We start from the raw sequence: 14,192 nt of genomic DNA, 5'->3' as shown, positions 1-14,192 counted from the left end.
AACCATTACCAGTACATACCTAACCCTGAACCTAACCATTACCAGTATATACCTAACCCTGAACCTAACCATTACCAGTACAGCAGAAAATAGGCATCTTGCTACATTTTCTGCTGTGATAAGTTTTGATTCACTGGATTACAACAGTTTCTAGTCACCGGATCCCAATCCAGTTGAGCACCTTTGAGACGCGGTGCAACAGGAGAGGTTTATCATGGACACATAACTTTAAAATCAGCAGCAACTGCATGTTGTCATCATGTGAATAAAGATTGCATTCTCAGAAGATTGTTTTCAACACTTTGAGTCTAAGCCCAAAAGATTTAAGACAGTTCTGAAAACAGAAGAGGATCCAACCCGATAAGTTTACCTAATAAAGTTGTTGGTGAGCGTGTATGAAACAAGATATAAAACAGATTCATTGAAAAGAGTCAAAAGTAGAAAAGGTCATACTGGTTACACATTATGTTCACAAGCTTTGACTTATAAAGCAAGTGATGACCAAAATGAAATATGATTACAGTGTCAATAAAACTTACATATACTCTGATAATTATTTTGATTAAAGAAAGTTTTCTATCCCTGATGAGAGATACTTCAAGGTCTTCTCATATTTTTTATAGATGGGCAAAATAAAACAGCTCATTGTCGCTGTCTACCAGTGAAAACCTGTAAACTTAATCAAACATTGCGGTGCTCATGAGCCAAAACAGCAAAGGCATGTTGGCAAGGTCCCAATGGTTTTCACATGCAGAGAAATATATTGAGTTTCTATCTGTAGTCATGTAGCCTCAACTGGAGTTTAAGGAAATTATCTCTGAACAGACCAAGCTGCTGATACTCCTTGTTGAGTCTGATACTCCTTTTGGGTGAAGCAGCCCTTCTTCACGGATGCTTTGTTTTTCCTTCTCCAGACAGTTCAGACAGGTTAAGACTCTTAAAACAGACTCAATCCCTCCATACATCTGGCCATTCTTAAATCCCTTAAGAATCTCCTACTGAAGGATGGCAGAGTGATACTTAGCTTAGCAAGAAGCTATCCCTGTTCAAATTATGACACCCCCCCTATTTTTTCCTCCATCACTTCGACATTTACTTCTCCCATTCCTGCCGTTTCGTTCTTCCTTTCCTGTCAATATTTAATATTTTTATTTATTTTATTTTATTTATGTTTTAATCCATGCACCCCTCCCCCCACCCCCCAACCCATCACACACCTCCTCCCTAAGCAGCCTGTGACTGTTGTGTTGCTGAAGAGAACAGTGTCAGCCCTAATCAGACAGATGAGCTGGGAGAGAAGACGAGTGCACTGCATTCACACACACACGCACAAAGAGACGCACGCGCATGCACGTGCATATGTGTGCACGTACACACACTTCATCCTGCCTGTGGGCCCACACAGAGACAACACAAATAGGCACAGAGTTCCACTGTTCCAAAAAACGACCACTAATTCACTGATGCAATCCCAATACAATCATGGTTTCCACTGAAAAAAAAAAAACAGTTTTACCAGCATAAAAAAAGGAGAAAAATCCTCCTACTACTACGCTACTTCAAGGTTCGACTTTCGCCGACTGGCTCTTTCACGGTTTTTCAAAGTAAGATTGTACATGAAGAAAAAAATTGTACAGGACACATGATTGTCAGCTTTATTATAACTCGTGATTGGGACAGTACTGGATAATGTACAGTAAAAAGTTAACGAAAAATAAAATACTTTGAACAGGCACCGCCATTTTGTAGTTTTCACTCAATAAGCCTATACGGTATCCCGCTCATAACTACTACAGTTCCTAGAAGCCAACAGTGCCCCGCCCAGAAGCCCCATTGCCCTCTGCTGAAATACTAGAGGGAAGGTTTTGATCTGATCTGAAAAAGTTCAGTCCTTTACAGTGACTTTGGCGTCCGGCGGATTTAGAGAGTCGCATGGAACCCACCAGGAACTGGACCAGAACCAGGCCTCCAGACCCATTGGCGAATCTGAGAGCTGGTAGCCAGCTCACGAGGACCTCCGAGCGGGGGATCCCCCTCTGTAGGTCCAGCGCTCACTCCGGAGCCCACCAGGACTTTTTCGACTCTTTATTGAAGCGCTCTATCGGACCACCGGTCCCACGCCGGCCACCTGAAGGTTTTATGTAAAAACTAAGAAATACAAATTCTCTGAGCCTTTTGAATTAATTAGCACTGAACATTTAACAAAATGTTGTCACTCACGAATAAAGAACTAAATAAATGTGAGAAATAAATCAACGGTTGGCGAGGTTGTGCTCTAAAACACAAATGTACTGTGAGAACTTTACTTCAGCAGACTTCATGTACAAATCCACTTCCTTCAGAAAGAAGGTAAAGGATTTTGTGTGAGCAACTTATATTTGGCATGACTTCTGTGTTTTTATAGTCCTCGCAACCAGTAAATAGTTATTAAGTGACGTCTGCACAACCAAATGCAAAAAAGATTGACATATTAATAATAGCATTAAGGTTAATTACAGTTAATAATCAGTATTTACCATTTTAGCATTGATTTAAATGTTTAGTGAAATCTGCATAGGAAAAAATGAGTAACTGCAAACTATGCATGTTTAGTGCATGAGATTAGATGACTGCTGACTAAAGCTGTACTCTGTCAGTTTATTTAAATATAACAAATAAACTGTTGTGAACATTGTTTTCTCATTGTTCGAACCTTATGAGTCATTAATTGCACATTTTTCCCCTAGCTGATTACAACTTCTAAACGTTTTTTCCAATACATGCACATTAAAACAAATATCACTAAAATCACACTTTGTATTTTTTAATGAAATTTTATGCAACAGTATATTTGCCTCATGTCAGCAGCTTGGTCTGTTATTAACACTGGACCCCTGCAGCTTCTCTGTACACACACTAACACACACACACGAACACACACACACACCTTCCCTTGACCATGAGCTGTCACCCTCCATGTCTTTTTTTAAATTCTCTGTATTATACGGGCCAGGCAGCTCTCCTTCTAAGTGTGCGTCTTGTTTTTGACAGCAAGGATGAAAAATAAAGCCACAGCCCTGTTCGAACCGTAATCAGGAATTTGTAGATTTTAAGACATGTACTAAAACACCATGAAATCTGGACAGGCAGAAGAAAATAAAAGAAAGTAAAGATTAGGACAGTGGCCTTTGGGATGGTAGTGTTTATATATTAAATTCAACCTTAGCCCAGCAGAGGTGAACACAACTCTCCAGGTGATAGTCTTGCTTGTACTTATGTGTAGGCATGTGACCAACACATCTACGCCCCCTCATTAGCCGGGGCTACAATGCAACCTTATTTAAAAATACACAGTGGGATTTCAGGAGAGCAGTGAAATCTGAGAGCCATGAATTATAAATACAACAGCAGAGAGGAGAACAAAACCCACAGACACTCACAACGTACGAGACTTGATGTTTGTTTGGAGCTGCCAAAAACATAATAAAAATGCATATTGCCTGTGTCTTTCTGCACATACAAAGATATGAACTAGCCCAGTTGTACAGCCTATATAAAACACAAATTATATTCCTCACCCCCCCTAAAAAAAATCTACAAAGAGCAGGTCTGCCAAATTCCCAATCACCCCGTTTTCAAATGTTGTTTCACGCAGACAGAAGCAATTTGAGAACCATGTTGCATCATCATTTCAAGCGTGGATTATAAAATATTTCCGCTGCCAACTTTAGAAGTAAATCTGAGGCAAAACAAACTTTAGCAAAGTTAAACAACATAAGGAGATGCACAGCAACAGAGTGAAAATTGCTCCCTTTATTGAAATATGTTGGCGGAGCGACAAGTACAACTTCACAGAAATACACTGCCTCGGCACATCTTGGCTTCTTTAATTTCATTTTGTTTATGACTGTGTTCCTGTCACATTTTGCAGGAAAAAAATTTATGTTACTGAGCTATTTGTGACCTTCAAGTCTGCAAGTATTTTTAGGAGAATTACACAGCAAATGCTAATAGCTTGAACTCCAACAACCCGTGACTTTTCAACTGGCTAACAGTTGCGTAGCTTTAACATACCGGTAAGTACGTTTTGTTTTTTGGTTGTTTGGTTGATTGACTGGGCTTTATCCTGATACACACTGCAGCTACGCAGGCTGCCTGTAATCTGGAGACTTTGAAGCACTGGTCAGCACCTCGAAATACTGTGTTGTCTCTGAGCAGCTTCTGTGGTGAGGCTGGAGCATTGGGTTGTTGCTGCAGGGTGAACAGCAGAGATCAGACGTGAGTGTTGGTTCTGATGCAATATAGTGAGCTGTTGTCAATACCGTCATTTGAGCTGCTTTACATTCTCTGCACTCCTCTTTTTAACAAGTAGATGTCACTTCTGGGAAAATACCAAATTACGCAGCAAAAACAGCCCCAGAAAAGAGTTGAGCAGGAAAGACACCCTTCAAACATAAATTAACACACTCTCAAATTGTTTAGCATTTTTAAAGTTTATGTAAGATGTCTATTAATTGTACTTGTTTTTTCAGTCATGCAGCAGCCTGAAGACAAAGGCTTAAGTTTTTCCTTTTTGATAAATCCTATAGTTAGAGTTGGCTTGGGTTTCCTGAGCTATCTCTTGGTTATGCTATAGGCTTAGACCGTTGGAGGACAAACTGACCACATTTCCTCACTGCTGTCTTTACTTGCTTTACTCTACCTGTTTGTATTTGTAATTATTTATATCCTTAACATGTTTTTCTTTTTTTTTTTGTCTTTCTTCCTATAGAAAGTACTCCTGGACCTACCATTCTATGTTCATTTGTTTCTCCTTCCTGTTCCTCTCGAACCCCAGCTGGTCGAAACAGAGGCCACCCGTCCTGAGCCTGGTTCTGCTGGAGGTTTCTTCTTGCTAAAAGGGAGTTTTTCCTTTCCACTGTTGCCGACGTGCTTGCTCAGAATGGGAGACTGTGATGAAGTGAAGATTCAACACAATCTGTTGGCTTCCTTAGATATATAACTTTTACTAACTAGCTTTTATAAAGTATGTGAATGTTTGTGTACAGTGCTCTGAGACGACTTCTGTTGTGACTTGCTGCTATAGAAATAAACTGAACGGGATGGAGCAAACCTGCTTGCAGACTTTGTCCTGCTGCTCTTTATTTAAACAAGGCACCACAATGCATCATCATCACCCAAATTAGGTTTTGTTTGTGGTTTTAAAGCGGGCATGGATCGGTGCAGCTCATTTCAACACATCTCTAAACTGATGACTTTTAAACTGTTTGAAGATAACTTGCATAAGTGCCTAAAAATACTATTTAATTTTTCCCCTCACATCTTTTAGAGCTATCACAACTTGAAATAAATATATCTATTTTAAATTAATATTTTAACATTTTTACTCTTTAATGGCCTTTTGTTTAAAAACAAACACCCTCTATATTTAAGTTTAATTATTCAAATCAGAATTTTTCTTATTTATTTTAATAAAAGGGAGGTGGGGAGGCGGGTGGGGTCCCTTTAGTTTGCACAAAAGGATTTTTAGACAAAAAATGTTTTATTCCAGTTCGGAGTTTTGGAAGATCATCCAGCCAACCAGGCCTTCAGATCAGATAATTAAAACTGAGGCTTCGATTTTGGTGAAACGTACATGTGTGGCTTGATGGTCCAACAAAGAGGTGCTTTATTGCTTTAAATGTTTACTTGTGCAACATGCAAGTATGTTTTTGCTCTTAACATCCAAACTAAAATAAGTTTGTCAGATGAGACGAGAGGCGGAAGTCTGCAGCAATGTTCAGGCGGGATAAGAGCAAGCGGAAGTTCATCCCAGTGATTTTTTTTTACAGAATCTATCAAATATAAAAAAGAAAGGTATCACAGAGCAAGTTAATACAAAACTCAAAAGTATAAAAATAGAGGTTAATAAAAATTATTAAAATTAAGGCATTTTTTATGATATGACAATTTTGGGATCAGAAAAGCATTTATAATGGGATTTCGCTATGGTCGGTTCCCCCCTAAGGAACACTAAAGAGTAGTAATGTTATTGAGAGGTTATGAGAGAATTCGAAAAAAAAAATTGCCATAAAAAAATCTTTTTAAGCTTTGTCAGAAAATATATCGATTCTTGACAGCATCCAAATAATAAATAAATAAAAATAAATAAAAAAAACACTGACAAAATCAAATATGTGCGAATATTTCCCCAAAAGTCACTCTAAGGGTCAATATATGATGATTGCAACAATCCTGCAGATAAAGTACTAAATGTTATAAGATTAGTAGAAGATTAGGCAAGAACATGCAGATAGCAAAAAAAATCCTGAACTAATAACAAAATAAACATAATTAAGAGTGGCACTGACTGTCTCCTAAAGTAAAATCCAACATTGTTTTGACTCATTCCTGCTTCCTTCAAATGTGTTGCTGGATAAAAACATCTCAATAATATATAGCCACATGCTCATAAAATGTACATTTCTAAAGCATACACATCAACTGCACATATTGAACCTTATCTCCAGTCTCCCTGCTTGTATATTTAGGACTGTAATAGTGATAGATAGTAAAGGCAGAAGCAGTGCAGTGCTGTGAGCAGACCCCCAGTCTATGAAAACAGGCCTCAGTGGATGACAGGCCTAACGAGCTAAATATAGCCTTCTGGGTTATCTCCTCTGTGGATGCAGCGAGTCCGATGTTGCTTCACATTATTTACGTGTCTGTGCATGCACCCTCTCTCTCCATCTTTCTTTCTTTCATTTCACACTCCACACACCATCCCATCACTATCTTTTTCTCTTTGTGTTGCATTCTCTCCATTCCATCCCTTCACAGCATCTTTTATTCCTCTCTCTGTCCCCTTGCTTTTCTTTAACATTTCCTCTCCCTCATTTCTTTCCTGCCTTTTACTTCACTCCCTCACACCATCAGTACATCCCTCCTGTCTTAATCAGTCTCTTCTACTCCTTTTATTCTCTTCATCTTTGCTTCCCTTTGTATCCTTCCCTCCATCGCTTAGCAGCTTTTTTTTCTGACACTCTGAGCCTTTTTTCCTCTCCAGCTATCTTTCGCATTGAGCCTCTCCTCCTCTCCCTCTCTTACTCAATTTCTTTCCCTCCCTCTAAATTCTGAGCCATGCCCATGAAGCAGCAGAACACTGTTAGCTCACCACAGTTAGCTCTTGTTCAAATTACTCAGCCTGGGGTGCTAAATGTCTGCCACGCTAACCTACATGGATATGTCATCAGCATCTGCAGCTCCCTGACCTCCTACACTGTTAAAGCCCAGTGTTGAACATAAACACACAGCAGATGACACTCTACTCTTCCTCAAACTCAGAGTATACATATACACATATACATATGTATATATACATATACATATATACATATGTATATATACATATACATATATACATATATATATATATACATATATACTGTGGGAAAAGTGTGGCAGAAAACGCTGCACAACGAGAAGAGGTGACCGGACCCGGAGGAGGATTGTGGAGAGGGGCCGATTCCAGACCTTGGGGGACCTGCGGAAGCAGTGGACTGAGTCTGGAGTAGAAACATCCGGAGCCACCGTGCACAGGCGTGTGCAGGAAATGGGCTACAGGTGCTGCATTCCCCAGGTCAAGCCACTTTTGAACCAGAAACAGCGGCAGAAGCGCCTGACCTGGGCTACAGAGAAGCAGCACTGGACTGTTGCTCAGTGGTCCAAAGTACTTTTTTCGGAAGAAAGCAAATTTTGCATGTCATTCGGAAATCAAGGTGCCAGAGTCTGGAGGAAGACTGGGGAGAAGGAAATGCCAGTCTGGGGTGCCATGTCAGCTGCTGGTGTTGGTCCACTGTGTTTTATCAAGGGCAGGGTCAATGCAGCTAGCTATCAGGAGATTTTGGAGCACTTCATGCTTCCATCTGCTGAAAAGCTTTATGGAGATGAAGATTTCATTTTTCAGCACGACCTGGCACCTGCTCACAGTGCCAAAACCACTGGTAAATGGTTTACTGACCATGGTAATACTGTGCTCAATTGGCCTGCCAACTCTCCTGACCTGAACCCCATAGAGAACCTGTGGGATATTGTGAAGAGAAAGTTGAGAGACGCAAGACCCAACACTCTGGATGAGCTTAAGGCCGCTATCGAAGCATCCTGGGCCTCCATAACACCTCAGCAGTGCCACAGGCTGATTGCCTCCATGCCACGCCGCATTGAAGCAGTCATTCATGCAAAAGGATTCCCGACCAAGTATTGAGTGCATAACTGAACATGATTATTTGAAGGTTGATGTTTTTTGTATTAAAAACACTTGTCTTTCATTGGTGGGATGAAATATGCTAATTTTTTGGGACAGGCATTTTGGGTTTTCATGAGCTGTATGCCATAATCATCAGAATTAAAACAATTAAAGACCTGAAATATTTCAGTTGGTGTGCAATGAATCTTAAATATATGAAAGTATCATTTTGGTCATTACATTATGGAAAATAATGACCTTTATCACAATATGCTAATTTTTAGAGAAGGACCTGTATATATGTATGTTTACACAATATGTATATGGCTTAATGTTGAAGCACATTTTGACATTAACGAACACGCCCACAAATTTCTGACTAATCACACAATACTTGGCGCATTTTCCTGAGAAAAAGTTGGGCCAAGGCCTTGTGTCGAGAAGGGGCAGGCGAAGCTGCTCTCCAAACAAAATGACACTTTTCATCATGCAACTAGGACACTGCCGATTTCATCTTCAGATCAAGTATGCAGGGCCTTGAGTTTGTTGTAACTCCTCAGCCTGAAGAAGTCCTGCATAAAGAACCATAACCTGTATGAATAAAGGTTGAATGAAGAAGACTTTTAGATAAAAGATGAATTGTTTCAACAAAGAAGAATCCGTCCAGAGGACCTGACTCAACCTTGTTAGCTTCATCTACCTGGATTACTGAGCATGCACCAGGACTGTTTAACTTTGTAACTGTGTTTAGTTGTTGCTGCCTATCTTGACTAGGCCTCCCTTGAAAAAGAGATTATTCATCTCTATGGGATCTTTCTGGTTAAATAAATGTTTAATAATAATTATAGATTAACTGAATAACCAGGAGTTGTGCAGGTGTAAACAAACAGACATGCATGTTACGTATACACATACATGTGTGTGTGTATATATATATATATAAGTACTTAAGAGTGTGTTTGTGAGTGTGTGTGTATTTTATCAGTTTATCCCCTTCCTGACTAAGTTTCACCATCAATCTGTGTGACTTCCAGTTTGCCTATCTGCTTGCCGTACTCTCCCACTCTCCTGTCTGCCTCTCGCTCTTTCCGTCTATCCATCTGTGTGTCTATCGAGCTTACAGTCCTGATCCTGCCTGCTCTCCCAGGTTTATGAAATGCGAGCAGCTTAGCAGATGGTGCATATCGTATTCTGGTTGGCTCTGTGTGGGTTTTGTACCACAGACGAAGGCTTAACAATACATGTGAGCCTTTAGTCACATAGGCACACTGAAACAAGGAGCTCAGGCTTTTAGTGCATAAGAGGAAAACAAGTGCCAAACACACAGACTGTAAAAGGTAGAAGGTTTGAAGGAGGAACAAAATGTGGTAAACAATAAAAAAAAAGCATGTTACAAAAGAATAATTAAGAATAAGATAAACAGTACAAAAATGTAATATTTTATGCCAAAAGCTTCTGCAACTACAGCCTCCAGAAATAAAAAGTAATATTATAATATTGACGGTGTTTATTCAGTTGTTTATTTGGCGGAAGAATAAAGCAAACCACAAATGTATATATATATATATATATAAATTTAAAAAATTACCAATAAAACAATGTGTTTTTCTAAATTATACGTAAAATTTTAATAAATTTGTTATAATTCTTCTACATTTTTATTTAGATTAAACAAAGGAAAAATTATGAATATGAAAAAATTAAGAAAAAGTATTTTGATGCACAACTTTCTAATTATTTTAGCTTTTAGCTCACAAAACAAAAGATACAGATTGGCATTCCTGACTATTGATGTTTGAAGGAAACAAACAATGCTAAAACACATTTAGCTTCAACAACTATTATATTCTATCTGACATGTTTATGACGGCTGTTTAAATCTCTTTCTAACAGTTGAGGCTAAATATGCTCCTGGCAATCATTTTAAAGTTGACTGGATTTCTGAAGATTCTCCGAAAATCCCACGCCAGGTGTTTTATGACCCACAGTGGTGTCCTGACCACATCTGTGGTAACCAGTGCTAAACCCTTCTAGAAAAAAGAATCATCATAGATCAACCTACTTTAAGTGACAGAACACAGTAAGAAAAGTTCCCCAAGCTTCCATGGAAACCTGTCAGTCAGCTCTGTTTCAGTAATGACAGTGGAAGAGCTGGTTTTCTTCACATAGCCAAACTTCCAGTATTTTCTTCTTGTTCAAATTACATTTTGCTACATATTGATGATTGATCAGTCGCAATCATCTGTTTACCCTATATCCATATCAGCTTCTCTGTAGCCCTTCATTTTTGGCTCATTTCTTTTAGCTTGGTGACAACCACTGATTTCTGTTCCTGCCCAATGTGGCACTTCCCATGTTTCTTTCCTCCTCCTTGACGTCCTTCACATTTTGCCTATACTTTCTGCAGAGTTCACACAAAGCTGAATGAGAACAGTCAACACATTTTGCCACATTTCAATCTGAATCTTGAAGAGTTTCGTTTTCCATTGTGTTAAATGGCAGTTTTCTTGTTGAGACCATGTCTTTCAATTGGCTATAACAGAACATTAAGCTCAAGAAGAACTCTTTAACTGTGGGCTAATTTTATACATTAACATGTATTTATTAATAAAAAGTCATGACGAGTCCATATTTTTTTCTTCCACTTAATCTGGACAAAATCAGTCAAAAATGGCAACAAGATATTTAGATATCTGTATATATTTATCTGGTTCAAAAAGTCAGAATGCTCTGCTGCTAGGTTAAAAAGACGGTGTCATATTAGTGTTTTTTATATCTACATTCTGGTTGACACAAAGACAAACAGCTTCTGCAGACAAACGCTTCACACAAGTTCAATAGAGAGTCTAGACTAATTCTTGTAGAGAAACCCACATTATCTCAGATCAGCAAGTCATGCAACCAAACTGGACTCACCATGATGTAGTGCCTCTGCATTTCTGTCTTCTCACTTGCCAGCTTCTCACATTCCAGCTTCAGGCTGCACAATAATAATAAAACAGACACACAAATTGTTTTTTACAGGTATCTAGTAAAATAAAGTCCAATTATCATCAAACACATAATGAAGAATCACTCATGGCTTAAAGTTCTGTAAAGTTACAATTATAAATTACTGTATGGTGGTAGGGCTGAGCCTTCTTTAAGGAGTGTAAAAAATGCCTTTATGATAGAAAAAACTATCACGGTGTTTTCAAAACTGAATGCAATTCTGCATTATTTCATTCTTTGCATCATGTGTTCATTGTTGTGTTAAAAAAACAAACCATCAAATAGGGTTACAATGCAGCAAGGGGGCTATCAACCTCAAAAAAAACTATTAAATTGTCCTTGTAAATCAAGGACAAATTTTTAGAGATAAAGTTTATTATTATTAACCTTTATTTAACCAGGCAAATCCCACTGAGATCACAGATCTCTTTTGCAAGGGAGGCCTGGGTTTAAAGGCAACCTAACATGCATAGTTATGTTGATGATGATGATTATTATCATTATTATCGTTATCGTCATTATTATCAATATTGTTATTGTCATTATTGTTGTTGTTATTGTCATTATTATTGATATTGTTATTGTCATCATTGTTGTCATCATTGTTGTCATCATTGTTGTCATCATTGTTGTTATTGTCGTTATTGTTATTATTGTTATTGTTGTTGTCATTGTTGTTATTATCAATATTATTATCAATATTGTTATTATCAATATTGTTATTGTCGTTATTATCAATTTTGTTATTGTTGTTGTTGTTATTGTCATTATTGTTATTATTGTTGTTGTCATTGTCGTTATTGTCGTTATTATCGATATTGTTATTGTCATTATTGTCGTTGTTATTGTCGTTATTATCGATATTATTATCGATATTGTTATTATCAATAATGTTATTGTCATTATTGTTGTTTTTATTGTCGTTATCAATTTTGTTGTTGTCATTGTCATTATTGTTATTATTGTTGTTGTCATTGTCGTTCTTATCGATATTATCAATATTGTTATTATCATTATTGTTGTTGTTATTGCTGTTATTTTTGTTGTTATTGTCATTATTATTGATATTGTTATTGTCATTGTTGCTGTTATTGTTATTATGTTATTGTTTTTATTGTTGTTGTTATTGTTGATGTTATTATTTTTAATGTTTATTTTTAACAATTACTATAGAACATTTCTAGGCTGTTTAAATCAGAGGTTCTGATAAGTTATGTTGTGAAACTTCAAGTGAGGGGACTTGAGATGACTAATGGAAATCAAATAGGACTGACTGCTGATAGTATAATTTTAATAGTTGTTATAAATTTTAAAAAGCCAATGCTGTAAATGAGTGAAAGTATAACTGATGATAATGGTTGTTCTGTCATCATGTCCACATTTAACAGATTCATTAACATTTGTGCACTTTGCCAGCGATGGTTGGTGTTACGAGTCTCTACCATGGTTACGGGTCTAAAGCTGATATTTTGAGGAATCACTCAAGTTCAAGTTAAGGAGATTAAAGGCCAAAGATTCAGAAACTTCAGACATATTATGAGTATAAAATGTCACAGCTTCACTTTTTTTCAGCTTTGCATGTTTGCGTAAATGAGATTCACAAGTTCAACAAAATGTAAAAAAGTTTTGTCGATGTGAAATGTACTACAGAGAAAAGGGGTTTTCTGGCTCGAGATAATGTCATAAAAGAAGTTTTATACAAGGCTGTACTCAGTTTTAGTCATTTTTACATGCTGATAACAATTTTCAAAGTGTTGTTTTCTAACAGCTAAGATAAAACGAGCAGCACAGTTTCAAAACAAAACAAAAAGAACTACCAACATTTTCTAAAAGACATTTACATGTATGGATACAGACTGTTTGTGTACGTTTATATACGTGTTTATATGTTTACCTGTGATACTGAGCCTGAAGAAACTGGAATTCCTCCTTGATACGATCCAGGGTTTCCAGGACTGTGAACTTGAAAGACTGGCCAGGTTGCAAGGGGACCTGCAGAGGACAAAATGTAAGAGAAAGAATGAACGAACAACATAAACTGAGGTCTGCACGCACCCCTTCAAAGGAACATTAGACGCTGCCTATGCGTACAAGAGCATGTGAACTTGCATGTAACACACACTGGAGTGTGTGCAGGTGAGCAAAGCTCTGAATGTGAGTGATTGTGCATCTGTGGAATAACAAGGCAAAAAAAGGAAGAAGTCATGATGAAAATGTGCAAGAAGGTCACTTTCTCTTCCCACACATCATAAAGCCTCATCCCTTGCCTCCCTGTTCTTCTCCTCTGATGACTCTGCCTTCTTCCCTCCATCCTTTCTTCCTCTCCTCTTTTCTCCCTTTCTTTCACATTAGCATCCTTTCCACTTTGCAAGGTTGGTAATGTATTCAAGCCTACAAAGAGCTAAGGAGGGAAGAAACATCAAATGAATAACTTATAGAGAATCATGGTACCATCTCACCTGCTAAAAGCTAAAGAAGGCCCAACAAAACAAGCAGCTCCCAGGGGGCCAAGCACCACCAGCAGCTGTTCATGTCTGTATAAAGTGCTGCTGACAGTAACCCACCTCCTCTGTTATCTCCATGAAGTTGGAGAAACAAGGGCGCTGTTGATGTTTTTGATGCTGTAGTTGTTTTCTTTAGGGATGGAACTGGAGTATGCAGAGTAGTCTGTACTCAGGGGAGATCATTGCCTTTTCCTCTTTTACCTTCCTATCAGTTCATTTTTCTGCTCCACAGAATATAAAATATTACTTTGTTCTGCCAGGTGTGTCTAGGAAGTCGATTAATTAATTTTTCTTAAAAATGTTCCCGCCTGTTTAAGCACATTAATACAGTAGTCCCTCGTTTATCACGGGAGATCCATACCCTGAAGATCCACGATAAGTGAAAAATGGCAAAGTAGGAATAGTAATACAATTAGTAAGTAGTAGTTTATTATCTATCTATCTATCTATATATATATATATATATATATATATATATATATATATATATATAT

At 37.8% G+C, this 14,192-nt stretch overlaps 1 protein-coding gene across 1 annotated transcript in view; it reads right to left on the bottom strand.

Annotated features, from left to right (window-relative positions):
• The window catches only part of tle2b (TLE family member 2, transcriptional corepressor b), a gene marked incomplete in the record, with an annotated part of 103,630 nt that overhangs the window by 74,836 nt on the left and 14,602 nt on the right, over positions 1-14,192 (bottom strand). Inside the window, 2 exon segments of the mRNA XM_037698127.1 lie at positions 11,120-11,183; positions 13,089-13,186. Of these exon segments, the coding sequence (XP_037554055.1) occupies positions 11,120-11,183; positions 13,089-13,186 (162 nt within the window).

The sequence above is a fragment of the Nematolebias whitei genome, chromosome 3 (assembly GCF_014905685.2).
Source record: "Nematolebias whitei isolate Nwh7 chromosome 3, NemWhi1, whole genome shotgun sequence".
NCBI lineage: Eukaryota > Metazoa > Chordata > Actinopteri > Cyprinodontiformes > Rivulidae > Nematolebias > Nematolebias whitei.
This window is presented reverse-complemented; position numbering and strand designations above follow the sequence as displayed.